General features: G+C 38.5%; 1 protein-coding gene across 1 annotated transcript in view; it reads right to left on the reverse strand.

Annotated features, from left to right (window-relative positions):
• Positions 1–8535: 8535 nt before the first annotated feature.
• Positions 8536–15469, reverse strand: part of EXT1 (exostosin glycosyltransferase 1) — a 281289-nt gene continuing 274355 nt past the window's right edge. Inside the window, exons 9-11 of the mRNA XM_073590232.1 lie at positions 14881–15041; positions 10793–10964; positions 8536–9030 (exon numbers count right to left, since the gene is read on the reverse strand). Coding sequence (XP_073446333.1) covers positions 8845–9030; positions 10793–10964; positions 14881–15041 — 519 coding nt within the window. The 3' untranslated portion in view covers positions 8536–8844. The remainder of the gene's footprint in view (positions 9031–10792; positions 10965–14880; positions 15042–15469) is intronic.

Genomic DNA, 15469 nt, shown 5'->3' on the forward strand with positions numbered 1-15469 from the left:
GTATTATAGTAGTTATATTCTTGTATATAGGGGCAGTATTATAGTAGTTATATTCTTGTACATAGGGGCAGTATTATAGTAGTTATATTCTTGTACATAGGGGCAGTATTATAGTAGTTATATTCTTGTACATAGCGGCAGTATTATAGTAGTTATATTCTTGTACATAGCGGCAGTATTATAGTAGTTATATTCTTGTACATAGGAGCAGTATTATAGTAGTTATATTCTTGCACATAGGGGCAGTATTATAGAGGTCATAGTCTTGTACATAGGGGCAGTATTATAGTAGTTATATTCTTGTACATAGGGGCAGTATTATAGTAGTTATACTCTTGTATATAGGAGCAGTATTATAGTAGTTATATTCTTGTACATAGGGGCAGTAATATAGTAGTTATATTATTGTACATAGGGGCAGTATTATAATAGTTATATTCTTGTACATAGGGACAGTATTATAGTAGATATATTCTTGTACATAGGAGCAGTATTATAGTAGATATATTCTTGTACATAGGGGGCAGTATTATAGCAGTTATATTCTTGTACATAGGGGCAGTATTATAGTAGATATATTCTTGTACATAGGAGCAGTATTATAGTAGATATATTCTTGTACATAGGGGGGCAGTATTATAGCAGTTATATTCTTGTACATAGGGGGTAGTATTATAGTAGTTATATTCTTGTACATAGGAGCAGTATTATAGTAGATATATTCTTGTACATAGGGGGCAGTATTATAGTAGTTATATTCTTGTACACAGGGGCAGTATTATAGTAGTTATATTCTTGGACATAGGAGCAGTATTATAGTAGTTATATTCTTGTACATAGGAGTAGTATTATAGTAGTTATATTCTTGCAAATAGGGGCAGTATTATAGCAGTTATATTCTTGTACATAGGGGGTATTATAGTAGTTATATTCTTGCACATAGGAGCATTAATATAGTAGATATATTCTTGTACATGGGGCAGTATTATAGTAGATATATTCTTGTACATATGGGGCAGTATTATAGTAGTTATATTCTTTTACATATGAGCAGTATTATAGTAGTTATATTCTTGTACATAGGGGAAGTATTATAGTAGTTATATTCTTGTACATAGGAGCAGTATTATAGTAATTATATTCTTGTACATAGGAGCAGTATTATAGTAGTTATATTCTTGTACATAGGGGCAGTATTATAGTAGTTATATTCTTGCACATAGGGGCAGTATTATAGTAGTTATATTCTTGTTCATAGGAGCAGTATTATAGTAGTTATATTCTTGTATATAGGGGGCAGTATTATAGTAGTTATATTCTTGTACATAGGGGCAGTATTATAGTAGTTATATTCTTGTACATAGGGGCAGTATTATAGTAGTTATATTCTTGTACATAGGGGGCAGTATTATGGTAGTTATATTCTTGTACATAGGGGCAGTATTATGGAGGTCAGTCTTGTACATAGCGGCAGTATTATAGTAGTTATATTCTTGTATATAGGAGCAGTATTATAGTAGCTATATTCTTGTACATAGGGGCAGTATTATAGTAGTTATATTCTTGTACATAGTGGAAGTATTATAGTAGTTATACTCTTGTATATAGGAGCAGTATTATAGTAGCTATATTCTTGTACATAGGGGCAGTATTATAGTAGTTATATTCTTGTACATAGGAGCAGTATTAAAGTAATTATATTCTTGTACATAGGGGCAGTATTATAGTAGTTACATTCTTGTACATAGGAGCAGTATTATAGTAGCTATATTCTTGTACATAGGGGAAGTAATATAGTAGTTATATTATTGTACATAGGGTTAGTATTATAGTAGTTATATTCTTGTACATAGGAGCAGTATTATAGTAGTTATTTTCTTGTACATAGGAGCAGTATTATAGTAGTTATATTCTTGTACATAGGGGGCAGTATTATAGTAGTTATATTCTTGTACATAGGGGAAGTATTATAGTAGTTATATTCTTGTACATAGGAGCAGTATTATAGTAGATATATTCTTGTACATAGGGGGCAGTATTATAGTAGTTATATTCTTGTACATAGGGGGCAGTATTATAGTAGTTATATTCTTGTACACAGGGGCAGTATTATAGTAGTTATATTCTTGTACATAGGGACAGTATTATAGTAGTTATATTCTTGTACATAGGAGCATTATTATAGTAGATATATTCTTGTACATAGGGGGCAGTATTATAGTAGATATATTCTTGTACATAGGAGCAGTATTATAGTAGTTATATTCTTGTACATAGGAGCAGTATTATAGTAGATATATTCTTGTACATAGGGGGCAGTATTATAGTAGTTATATTCTTGTACAGAGAGGCAGTATTATAGTTATATTCTTGCACATAGGGGCAGTATTATAGCAATTATATTCTTGTACATAGGGGCAGTATTATAGTAGTTATATTCTTGTACATAGGAGCAGTATTATAGTAGATATATTCTTGTACATAGGGGCAGTATTATAGTAGTTATATTCTTGTACATAGTTGCAGTATTATAGTAGTTATATTCTTGTATATAGGAGCAGTATTATAGTAGCTATATTCTTGTACATAGGGGCAGTATTATAGTAGTTATATTCTTGTACATAGTGGAAGTATTATAGTAGTTATACTCTTGTATATAGGAGCAGTATTATAGTAGCTATATTCTTGTACATAGGGGCAGTATTATAGTAGTTATATTCTTGTACATAGGAGCAGTATTATAGTAGCTATATTCTTGTACATAGGGGAAGTAATATAGTAGTTATATTATTGTACATAGGGTTAGTATTATAGTAGTTATATTCTTGTACATAGTTGCAGTATTATAGTAGTTATATTCTTGTACATAGTTGCAGTATTATAGTAGTTATATTCTTGTATATAGGAGCAGTATTATAGTAGCTATATTCTTGTACATAGGGGCAGTATTATAGTAGTTATATTCTTGTACATAGTGGAAGTATTATAGTAGTTATACTCTTGTATATAGGAGCAGTATTATAGTAGCTATATTCTTGTACATAGGGGCAGTATTATAGTAGTTATATTCTTGTACATAGGAGCAGTATTATAGTAGCTATATTCTTGTACATAGGGGAAGTAATATAGTAGTTATATTATTGTACATAGGGTTAGTATTATAGTAGTTATATTCTTGTACACAGGAGCAGTATTATAGTAGTTATATTCTTGTACATAGGAGCAGTATTATAGTAGTTATTTTCTTGTACATAGGAGCAGTATTATAGTAGTTGTATTCTTGTACATAGGGGGCAGTATTATAGTAGTTATATTCTTGTACATAGGGGCAGTATTATAGTAGTTATATTCTTGTACATAGGAGCAGTATTATAGTAGTTATATTCTTGTACATAGGAGCAGTATTATAGTAGATATATTCTTGTACATAGGGGGCAGTATTATAGTAGTTATATTCTTGTACATAGGGGGTAGTATTACAGTAGTTATATTCTTGTACATAGGAGCAGTATTATAGTAGATATATTCTTGTACATAGGAAGCAGTATTATAGTAGTTATATTCTTGTACATAGGGGGCAGTATTATAGTAGTTATATTCTTGTACACAGGGGCAGTATTATAGTAGTTATATTCTTGTACATAGGAGCAGTATTATAGTATATTCTTGTACATAGGGACAGTTTTATAGTAGTTATATTCTTGTACATAGGAGCATTATTATAGTAGATATATCCTTGTACATAGGGGGCAGTATTATAGTAGATATATTCTTGTACATAGGGGGCAGTATTATAGTAGATATATTCTTGTACACAGAGGCAGTATTATAGTAGTTATATTCTTGCACATAGGGGCAGTATTATAGCAGTTATATTCTTGTACATAGGGGGCAGAATTATAGTAGTTATATTCTTGTACATAGGGGCAGTAGTATAGTAGCTATAGTCTTATACATAGGGGGCAGTATTAAAAACAAAAATCCAAAATCTACCCTTATTATAATTTGAGAGTCATTTTTCTATTGCAACATAATCCTCAGGTTAGTGATAAAATTAAATATAAAAATCTTACTGAACAAGGGTTTTCGGGTTGTATGTAAATAAAGAAACACCAGGTAAAACTCGCTCATATACTGTCTAATATGTACCATTAAAAGTGAATCTGTCAGCAGGTTTCTGTTATGTAATCTGAAAGCAGGATGAGTTAGGGGCTAAGCCTCTGATTCCAATGATGTGTCACTTACTGGTCTGCTTGGTGCAGTTTTGAGAAAATTCCTTTTACTCTGCTGCAGATCCAGCAGAGCTTTGACTGCTGAGCCCTGTGTAACCCCACCCATACCACTGACTGGCAGCTTTCTGAATACATTTTGTCTTGACAGAAAGCTGCGTATCTTTGGTGAGGGCATGGTTATCCAGGGCTGTAGGACTAGAAGGCAAGTGACAGTTTTGCAGTGATAATCTGCTGATAAAACACAGATTTTATTCAAAACAGCAAAACACAGTCCAGTAAGTGACATTGCTGGAATCAGGGTTTCTGTCCCTACATCATGCTGCTCTGATTATATAGAAGAAACCTGCTGCCAGATTGCCCTTATGATATTAGCTTGTCAGTGAATGTGAACAGTCTTTCAGAATAATGCAAAAACTGGATTTGTTACAATGGATTCTTCATGGTTTTGTAAGGCGGATTCACCACTGATTTCACCCCAAGATTCACAGCAAACCCTTTCCAGAAACATGAGCGTCCTGTGAATTTGATAACTACAGCATGCTTATTTATTTCTGCTACGTGTGAATAGGAGTTTAAAAATACCCTCCGTATGTACTGTACTATAAATTGCTGTGGATATGCTGGGTAAAATCTGCACTGCAGCATTCCACATGTGAACACAGCCTAAAGTGCCAAATTAAAAGGGTAGTCTCATTTTATTTTCTTAAAGCAGGTAGTTGCTAAGAACCCTATAAACATTAGATTTAGATAGGCCGAACGTGCTTATTTCGGCGAGGACAACCATCTTACGTGTATGGGCCCCTCTCTCGACTCTCCACCCAAAGATGACATCAGGGGAGATAAGGACCAGGCAACTTGAATTTAAGCTCCTGATCCTTTTATTCCTACTGGAGATAAGCCGCTGCCAGAGGAGCCTGACAGCAGATTACTCCGCTCTCCCCATGGAAAATGAAAGTACGTTCAGGGGTGTTTGGGTAGATTGCAGTTGTATATAGACCACTTTAAAAGAGGACGCATTCGTAAAACAACACGATGGCCTCATCTTGTAGGTGCTGAAACACCATACAAATCAAAAGGGGTCCAAGCATGGAGAGACCTAGAGCTCAAAATTCTTATCAAATGTCTACTAACCAGGAGGCTCAAGGCCTCAGCTCTTGCGTAAGTGCACACCAAAAAAAGGTGTATAGGTTTAATAGAAAATCTAACAGCCCCATACATCATTCTGTGCCTCCTGAGCGGCTCACAAATATTAAGGCTTCTGAGTGATTGATGGGCGCCTCAGGACCCCCCACCGATCGCGCAGTAAAAAACCAAGTCTTTATATCTTTTTTCCTTTAAGGGATTTTTGATGTAATGCTTCACTTTGTTTCTTCAAAACGGATAACGTTTTGTGTGCTGCGTGTGTAAGTATGTAGCCTTGTGTGCATGTAGCTGCGTGTGCGTGTAGCCTTGTGTGTATGTAGCTGCGTGTGTGCGTGTAGCCTTGTGTGTATGTAGCTGCGTGTGTGCGTGTAGCCTTGTGTGTATGTAGCTGCGTGTAGTCTTGTGTGTATGTAGCTGCGTGTAGCCTTGTGTGTATGTAGCTGCGTGTGTGCGTGTAGCCTTGTGTGTATGTAGCTGCGTGTAGTCTTGTGTGTATGTAGCTGCGTGTAGCCTTGTGTGTATGTAGCTGCGCGTGTGCGTGTAGCCTTGTGTGTATGTAGCTGCGTGTAGCCTTGTGTGTATGTAGCTGCGCGTGTGCGTGTAGCCTTGTATGTAGCTGCGTGTTTGCGTGTAGCATTGTGTGTATGTAGCTGCGTGTGCGTGTAGCCTTGTGTGTATGTAGCTGCGTGTGTGCGTGTAGCCTTGTGTGTATGCAGCTGCGTGTGTGCGTGTAGCCTTGTGTGTATGCAGCTGCACGTGTGCGTGTAGCCTTGTGTGTATGTAGCTGCGTGTGTGCGTATGTAGCTGCGTGTGTGCGTGTAGCCTTGTGTGTATGTAGCTGCGCGTGTGCGTGTAGCCTTGTGTATGTAGCTGCGCGTGTGCGTGTAGCCTTGTGTGTATGTACCTGCGTGTGTGCATGTAGCCTTGTGTGTATGTAGCTGCGTGTAGCCTTGTGTGTATGTAGCTGCGTGTAGCCTTGTGTGTATGTAGCTGTGTGTAGCCTTGTGTGTATGTAGCTGCGTGTAGCCTTGTGTGTATGTAGCTGCGCGTAGCCTTGTGTGTATGTAGCTGCGCGTAGCCTTGTGTGTATGTAGCTGCGCGTAGCCTTGTGTGTATGTAGCTGCGCGTAGCCTTGTGTGTATGTAGCTGCGTGTAGCCTTGTGTGTATGTAGCTGCGTGTAGCCTTGTGTGTATGTAGATGCGCGCGTGCGTGTAGCCTTGTGTGTATGTAGCTGCGCGTGTGCGTGTAGCCTTGTGTGTATGTAGCTGCGCGTGTGCGTGTAGCCTTGTATGTAGCTGCGTGTAGCCTTGTGTGTATGTAGCTGCGTGTGTGCGTGTAGCCTTGTGTGTATGTAGCTGCGTGTGTGCGTGTAGCCTTGTGTGTATGTAGCTGCGTGTAGCCTTGTGTGTATGTAGCTGCGCGTGTGCGTGTAGCCTTGTGTGTATGTAGCTGCGCGTGTGCGTGTAGCCTTGTATGTAGCTGCGTGTAGCCTTGTGTGTATGTAGCTGCGTGTGTGCGTGTAGCCTTGTGTGTATGTAGCTGCGTGTGTGCGTGTAGCCTTGTGTGTATGTAGCTGCGTGTGTGCGTGTAGCCTTGGGTGTATGTAGCTGCGTGTGTGCGTGTAGCCTTGTATGTAGCTGCGTGTGTGCGTGTAGCCTTGTGTGTATGTAGCTGCGTGTGTGCGTGTAGCCTTGTGTGTATGTAGCTGCGTGTATGTAGCTGCGTGTATGTAGCTGCGTGTATGTAGCTGCGTGTATGCAGCTGCGTGTGTGCGTGTAGCCTTGTGTGTATGTAGCTGCGTGTGTGCGTGTAGCTTTGTGTGTATGTAGCCTTGTGTGTATGCAGCTGCGTGTATGTAGCTGCGTGTATGTAGCTGCGTGTGTGTAGCCTTGTGTGCGTGTAGCCTTGTGTGCGTGTAGCTGCGTGTGTGCGTGTAGCTTTGTGTGTATGTAGCTGCGTGTAGCTTTGTATGTAGCTGCGTGAGTGTGTAGCTTTGTGTGTATGTAGCTGCGTGTGTGCGTGTAGCTTTGTGTGTATGTAGCTGCGTGTAGCTTTGTATGTAGCTGCGTGAGTGTGTGTAGCCTTGTGTATGTAGCTGCGTGTATGTAGCTGCGTGTGTGCGTGTCGCTTTGTGTGTATGTAGCTGTGTGTAGCTTTGTGTGTATGTAGCTGCATGTAGCTTTGTATGTAGCTGCGTGAGTGCGTGTAGCCTTGTGTGTATGTAGCTGCGTGTATGTAGCTGCGTGTGTGCGTGTCGCTTTGTGTGTATGTAGCTGTGTGTAGCTTTGTGTGTATGTAGCTGCGTGTGTGCGTGTAGCCTTGTGTGTATGTAGCCTTGTGTGTATGTAGCTGTGTGTATGTAGCTGTGTGTATGTAGCTGTGTGTATGTAGCTGCGTGTATGTAGCTGCGTGTATGTAGCTGCGTGTATGTAGCTGCGTGTAGCCTTGTGTGTATGTAGCTGTGTGTATGTAGCTGCGTGTGTGCGTGTAGCCTTGTGTGTATGTAGCTGCGTGTAGCTTTGTATGTAGCTGCGTGAGTGTGTAGCTTTGTGTGTATGTAGCTGCGTGTGTGCGTGTAGCTTTGTGTGTATGTAGCTGCGTGTAGCTTTGTATGTAGCTGCGTGAGTGTGTGTAGCCTTGTGTATGTAGCTGCGTGTATGTAGCTGCGTGTGTGCGTGTCGCTTTGTGTGTATGTAGCTGTGTGTAGCTTTGTGTGTATGTAGCTGCGTGTAGCTTTGTATGTAGCTGCGTGAGTGCGTGTAGCCTTGTGTGTATGTAGCTGCGTGTATGTAGCTGCGTGTGTGCGTGTCGCTTTGTGTGTATGTAGCTGTGTGTAGCTTTGTGTGTATGTAGCTGCGTGTGTGCGTGTAGCCTTGTGTGTATGTAGCTGTGTGTATGTAGCTGTGTGTATGTAGCTGCGTGTATGTAGCTGCGTGTAGCCTTGTGTGTATGTAGCTGTGTGTATGTAGCTGCGTGTGTGCGTGTAGCCTTGTGTGTATGTAGCTGTGTGTATGTAGCTGCGTGTGTGCGTGTAGCCTTGTGTGTATGTAGCTGCGTGTAGCCTTGTGTGTATGTAGCTGCGTGCGCATGTAGCTATATTATAGGCGGCTACCATGTCAAAGCCGTAACACATAAAATATTCAGACAAAGAAAACAGGATAAAGAAAGATCTCTGATTTTAATAGTTTTTGTTCATTAAAAAAGTTTAAACCTGCATAGCAATCATTTCAAAAATAATTATTTAATGTTCCATAATTAAACTGTACACAGCCTAGTTCTGAGACGACAAAGCTCGGTGGTGGTTGTAAGCAGTCCAGTGCAATGGAGTCCAGACGCCCAAAGTCCTGGCTCCAGACGCTTTGCGTATTCCGTGTGTGGAAGCGGCGTAATCAACCGTTCATAAGCAGTTTGTCCGTGTGTAGATGGAGACGCACTGGGCAGAAGGCTCACTCCGGTGGCAGTTATGTCTCAAAGTCGTTCAATGTCTCGATATTTCTTTCGTAGAATTGACACCTGATCCTTAAAGAGCACAGGGTCCAGTCTCATCTGTGAGTGAATGAGCGGCATATAGCCAAACCAGCTGGCAAACGTATTCATACAAGTCTGTCTCTGAGCAAAATGGTCGGGGTCTGCCCAGCGAGAAGCTCTGGAGGTCTAGAGAGACAAAAGGGAAACTTCAGACTTCCTGGTGCTCAAATTATAATTTCATACTCATGATAGTAATGCAAATACTGTGTACTAAAAGCAATAATTATTAGTAATATTCCAGTTACAACCACAGCTGCTCTCAAAATTCTTATACATAGGGGCAGTAGTATAGTAGTTATAGTCTTGTACATAGGGGGCAGTATTATAGTAGTTATATTCTTGTACATAGGGGGCAGTATTATAGTAGTTATATTCTTGTACATAGGAGGCAGTATTATAGTAGTTATATTCTTGTACATAGGAGGCAGTATTATAGTAGTTATATTCTTGTACATAGGAGCAGTATTATAGTAGTTATAATCTTGTACATAGGGGCAGTATTATAGTAGTTATATTCTTGTATATAGGGGCAGTATTATAGTAGTTATATTCTTGTATATAGGGGCAGTATTATAGTAGTTATATTCTTGTACATAGGGGCAGTATTATAGTAGTTATATTCTTGTACATAGGAGGCAGTATTATAGTAGTTATATTCTTGTACATAGGGGCAGTATTATAGTAGTTATATTCTTGTATATAGGGGCAGTATTATTGTAGTTATATTCTTGTACATAGGGGCAGTATTATAGTAGTTATATTCTTGTACATAGAGGCAGTATTATAGTAGTTATATTCTTGTATATAGGGGCAGTATTATAGTAGTTATATTCTTGTACATAGGGACAGTATTATAGTAGTTATATTCTTGTACATAGGAGCAGTATTATAGTAGTTATATTCTTGTATATAGGAGCAGTATTATAGTAGTTATATTCTTGTATATAGGGGCAGTATTATAGTAGTTATATTCTTGTACATAGGGGCAGTATTATAGTAGTTATATTCTTGTACATAGGGGCAGTATTATAGTAGTTATATTCTTGTACATAGGAGCAGTATTATAGTAGTTATATTCTTGTATATAGGGGCAGTATTATAGTAGTTATATTCTTGTACATAGGGGCAGTATTATAATAGTTATATTCTTCTACATAGGAGCAGTATTATAGTAGTTATATTCTTGTACATAGGAGCAGTATTATAGTAGTTATATTCATGTACATAGGGAGCAGTATTATAGTAGTATACATTGGCACTTTTTTAATGTTAATTTTCTTCCTAAATGCAAAGTTAATCTACTTTCTAAATATTTTTCATTAAAAATTGTGGACCATTTTGCTGATGCAAAGTCTCCCATATGCAGCTGAAGGATTGTTTGTGTGATATGCATCTCTCTAGATTCTCCATGCACAGAAATGCTCAGTTTGGCCTAGAGTTCCTGTGTTCTATGTGAGGGAGCCTTTGCCAAACTCTTCTGACAGCGGCTTATCTCTTGGGTGAACAAAAGGATCAGCTGTTGGAAGTCTAATAGGCAGAATCCTTCTCTACTCCAGCATCATCTGTCAAGGGACAAAATAGAGGCCCTCCATACACATTAGACAGAAAACAGCCCCAATCAATATTGGAGGATTCGGCCAACAATAGTCTAATTTGTATGTGGGCTCTAAGTCTTTTATCTAGCAGATTTCCTTTACAAAATGGACTCAAATCGGTGAGAGGCTTCTGCTTCTGGTTCTGAAAACACTCTCTACTATGGTATAAAAGTGATCAGCAGCGGTGAGGGGAGAAAGTATCTAAAGTCTAATGGAGAGAATAGAAAACACAATAGTTAGGGGAAAAAGTATCTAAAGTCTTAAGAACGTTTAAAAATAATTCACCGACATACCTGTCCCATCATTGTCTCCTTATATTGTTTTTTCTGTGTAACTTTGATAGGCGGCAACTTCGTTACTGCAGACACCAGAAAGTTTATTAAGATATCTTCACAATTGGCTAATTGGTCCACCATGTTTTTCAGACTGGCAGGCAGGTAATTGGTGTACAGGTAGTGATAGTATCTGCAAAAATAACATTCGTTTTACATTTTCCAAAAATTATAAAATTTAATCCAGCCAATAATAATGGGACCAGTATTACCACACCCGGGAGGGTTTCCATTCTTCGTTAACATTTTTAGGAAAATCTGATTAAGGCTATGTACCCATGTATGCAGAACATTCCTGACTAAAAAATGGACTCCTTCCCAGGAAACGCGCGTTTTTTTCCTGTGCGATTTTTATGCGTTTTTTTCCGGAGCATCCCCAGTCTCATAGAATATAGCTAGAAATGTGTTTTTTTCCATGAAATTAATGAGCATGCTGCGTTTTTTTAGCTGAAAAAAACGCATCAATATGCACAAATAGTGCAGAATTCATTAAAATGAATGGGATGCTTCTTGTAAGCGTTTTTGCCGGTAAAAACGCTTAAAAAAATGTGAAAAAAACGCTTACGTGTGCACACACCCTAACGGTGCAGAATATCATTCTCTGCTGTCAGTGCCGTGCGAATAAAGCTTTAAGTCACATAGTTGAGTCACGCTGTATTTTTACAACTTCATTTCCTGAATAGTTATGATGAAAAATGCCAAAGTTGAAAATAATTAGAAAAATACACGTATTTTTGGCCTATATTAGATTTTTACACAGACACAGGAACACAACCAAGCTTACTACATAGATACAGGAACAGAACCAAGTTTATTACATAGATACATGAACACAACCAAGCTTACTACATAGATACAGGAACATAACCAATCTTACTACATAGATACAGTAACAGAATCAAGTTTACTACATAGATACAGGAACACAACCAAGCTTATTACATAGATACGGGAACACAACCAAGCTTACTACATAGATACATGAACACAACCAAGCTTACTACATAGATACAGGAACAGAACCAATCTTACTACATAGATACAGTAACAGAATCAAGTTTACTACATAGATACAGGAACACAACCAAGCTTATTACATAGATACAGGAACAGAACCAAGCTTATTACATAGATACAGGAACACAACCAAGCTTACTACATAGATACAGGAACAAAACCAAGCTTACTACATAGATACAGGAACAAAACCAAGCTTATTACATAGATACAGGAACACAACCAAGCTAACTACATAGATACAGGAACACAACCAAGCTTATTACATAGATACAGGAACACAACCAAGCTAACTACATAGATACAGGAACACAACCAAGCTTATTACATAGACACAGGAACACAACCAAGCTTACTACATAGATACAGGAACACAACCAAGCTTACTACATAGATACAGGAACACAACCAAGCTTATTACATAGATTAAGGGATTCAGAAAGAGAATTGGAGGGATCCAATGGCTGGATATCCTTAAAGACAAAAATGTCCAGGAAGGATGGGAAATCTTGAAAAATGAAATTCTCAAAGCACAGTTGTTAACAATTCCGAAAAGAGGGAAGAATAGGAAGCATTTAAGGAAACCAGGATGGATGAACACAGAACTTAAGCACATGCTAAAAAGGAAGAAAAAAATGTTTATAAAATGGAAAGAGGGAGGCATATCTAAAGAAGAATATAATGCTGTCTGCAGAACCTGCAGGGCACAAATCAGATTATCTAAAGCTGAAAATGAATTGAGGCTTGCAAGAGATGTCAAAAGCAATAATAAAGGATTTTGGGGCTATGTCAAAAGTAAAAGAAAAGTCAAAGATGCTATAGGATTTTTACAGGATGAAAATGATGAAATGGTAAGACAGGATGTTGAGAAGGCTGAACTTTTAAATTCTTATTTTGCATCTGTTTTCTCTCAGAAAGGAAATGTAACATCAACTGTTATTCACTGTCCTATTAAGGGAATAGAAGAATCCAGGATATCTATAAACAGAAAGATAGTGAGGAAACACTTAGCTAACCTAAATGAATTCAAGTCTCCAGGTCCAGATGAATTACACCCCAGAGTACTGAAGGAGATAGCAGAAGAAATTTTTGAACCCCTCTCCATAATCTTTGAAAATTCTTGGAGAACAGGAGAAGTGCCAGAAGACTGGAGAAGAGCAAATGTTGTTCCTATCTTCAAAAAGGGGAAGAAGGTGGACCCAGGCAACTATAGGCCAGTGAGTCTGACTTCTATACCAGGAAAGATCTTTGAACAAATTATTAAACAACATGTATGTCAATACCTGGATAAGAATGAAGTGATTAAACAGAGTCAGCATGGGTTTGTAACTAATAAGTCATGTCAGACTAATTTAATTTCCTTCTATGATGGTATTACTGATTGGGTGGATCAAGGAAATGCTGTAGATATAGTATATCTTGACTTCAGCAAAGCATTTGACAAAGTCTCTCATACAATCCTTATTGAAAAAATGACTAAGTATGGAATGGACAAGGCAACTGTTAGGTGGATTCATAACTGGCTTAGTGATTGGACCCAAAGAGTGGTCGTAAATGGCTGCACATCCAGTTGGAAGAATGTCTCAAGTGGGGTACCACAGGGCTCTGTCCTGGGCCCTGTATTGTTCAACATCTTTATCAACGATTTAGATGAAGGAATTGAGGGTAAACTGATTAAATTTGCTGATGACACAAAGCTAGGAGGGATAGCTAATACTAGAGAAGAGAAAGAGAGGATTCAAAAAGATTTAAATAAACTGGAGAAGTGGGCAGCAACTAACAGAATGGTTTTTAACAGGGAGAAATGCAAAGTACTACATCTGGGCAATAAAAATGAAAAAAGCATATATAGAATGGGAGGAATAGGTCTAAGTGACAGCACATGTGAAAAAGACTTGGGTATACTAATAGATCACAGACTGAATATGAGTCAACAGTGTGATGCAGCAGCAAAAAAGGCAAATGCAGTTCTAGGATGTATTAACAGAAGCATACAGTCTAGATCACGTGAAGTCATTATTTCCCTCTACTCCTCTTTGGTCAGACCTCATCTGGAATATTGTGTCCAGTTTTGGGCACCACATTTTAAAAAAGACATCAACAAACTGGAGCAAGTTCAGAAAAGAGCGACCAGAATGGTGACCGGTCTGCAAACCCTGTCTTATGAGGAAAGGTTGCAGGATTTGGGAATGTTTAGTTTGCAAAAGAGAAGACTTAATAGCTGTCTACAAATATCTAAAGGGCTGTCACATTGTAGAAGGATCAACTTTATTCTCATTTGCACAAGGAAAGACTAGAAGCAATGGGATGAAACTGAATGGGAGGAGACACAGATTAGATATTAGAAAAAACTTTTTGACAGTTAGAGTGATCAATGAGTGGAACAGGCTGCCACGAGAAGTGGTGAGTTCTCCTTCAATGGAAGTCTTCAAACAGAGGCTGGACAGACATCTGACTGTGATGATTTAGCGAATCCTGCTTTGAGCAGGGGGTTGGACCAGATGGCCCAGGAGGTCCCTTCCAACTCTACGATTCTATGATTCTATGATTCTATACAGGAACACAACCAAGCTTACTACATAGATACAGGAACACAACCAAGCGGACTACATAGATACAGGAACAGAACCAAGCTTATTACATAGATACAGGAACACAACCAAGCTTATTACATAGATACAGGAACACAACCAAGCTTATTACATAGATTCAGGAACAACCAAGCTTATTACATAGATTCAGGAACACAACCAAGCGGACTACATAGATACAGGAACAGAAGCAAGCTTATTACATAGATTCAGGAACACAACCAAGCGGACTACATAGATACAGGAACACAACCAAGCTTATTACATAGATTCAGGAACATAACCAAGCTTATTACATAGATTCAGGAACACAACCAAGCTTACTACATAGATACAGGAACAGAAGCAACCTTACTACATATGGGAGTATGGCAACTGTTCACATGATGGAATCCATATGAAATGCATTGAATATTATGTACATGATGCAAAGATACTTACTTGTGGTAGATAGCAGCTCCGGTTAGTACCATGGAGTAGTCATTCGTCCACTTGGATGTGTAACCCCATCGCTCCTTTGTGCTGTCCCAAAAGTGACTACGGGCCGGGTAACCCACAATCCTTTCCGGAAAACTCTGCCAAACCGTAAAGGCAAAATCCACCTGTAAAGAAAATATAATCGATTATTATGAGGATACGACTGAGGACATACCATGGCATCGAACTACAACTCCTAGCATTTGCCTCGCATGCACACAGGAGTACAAAAACGTTAATAACGGGAGATAAAAAAAAAAAAGCTATGTAGAGCTATTGTCTGTACAATGGAGCTCATGAATGCATTGGAGAGAAAAGCCGGCCGCCATTTGTGGGCCTACTTGAATGCCAGCCTGTCACGGAGATAATAGAGACACAGGATGATCATTATCTACTCAAACGTCTTTAAACCGGGCATCATCGTTCTATCTAAGTAAATGCTCAATTATAAGCTACATATAAAAGAAAGAAAAACCCTATAAAAAACTATGCTGCTGCTTTTAACCAAACTGCTTGATATTCTCACCTAAAATTATGCACATTTTAATGTCTC

The sequence above is a fragment of the Dendrobates tinctorius genome, unplaced genomic scaffold (assembly GCF_039654945.1).
Source record: "Dendrobates tinctorius isolate UK_male_01 unplaced genomic scaffold, ASM3965494v1 ptg000116l, whole genome shotgun sequence".
NCBI classification, from domain to species: Eukaryota; Metazoa; Chordata; class Amphibia; order Anura; family Dendrobatidae; genus Dendrobates; species Dendrobates tinctorius.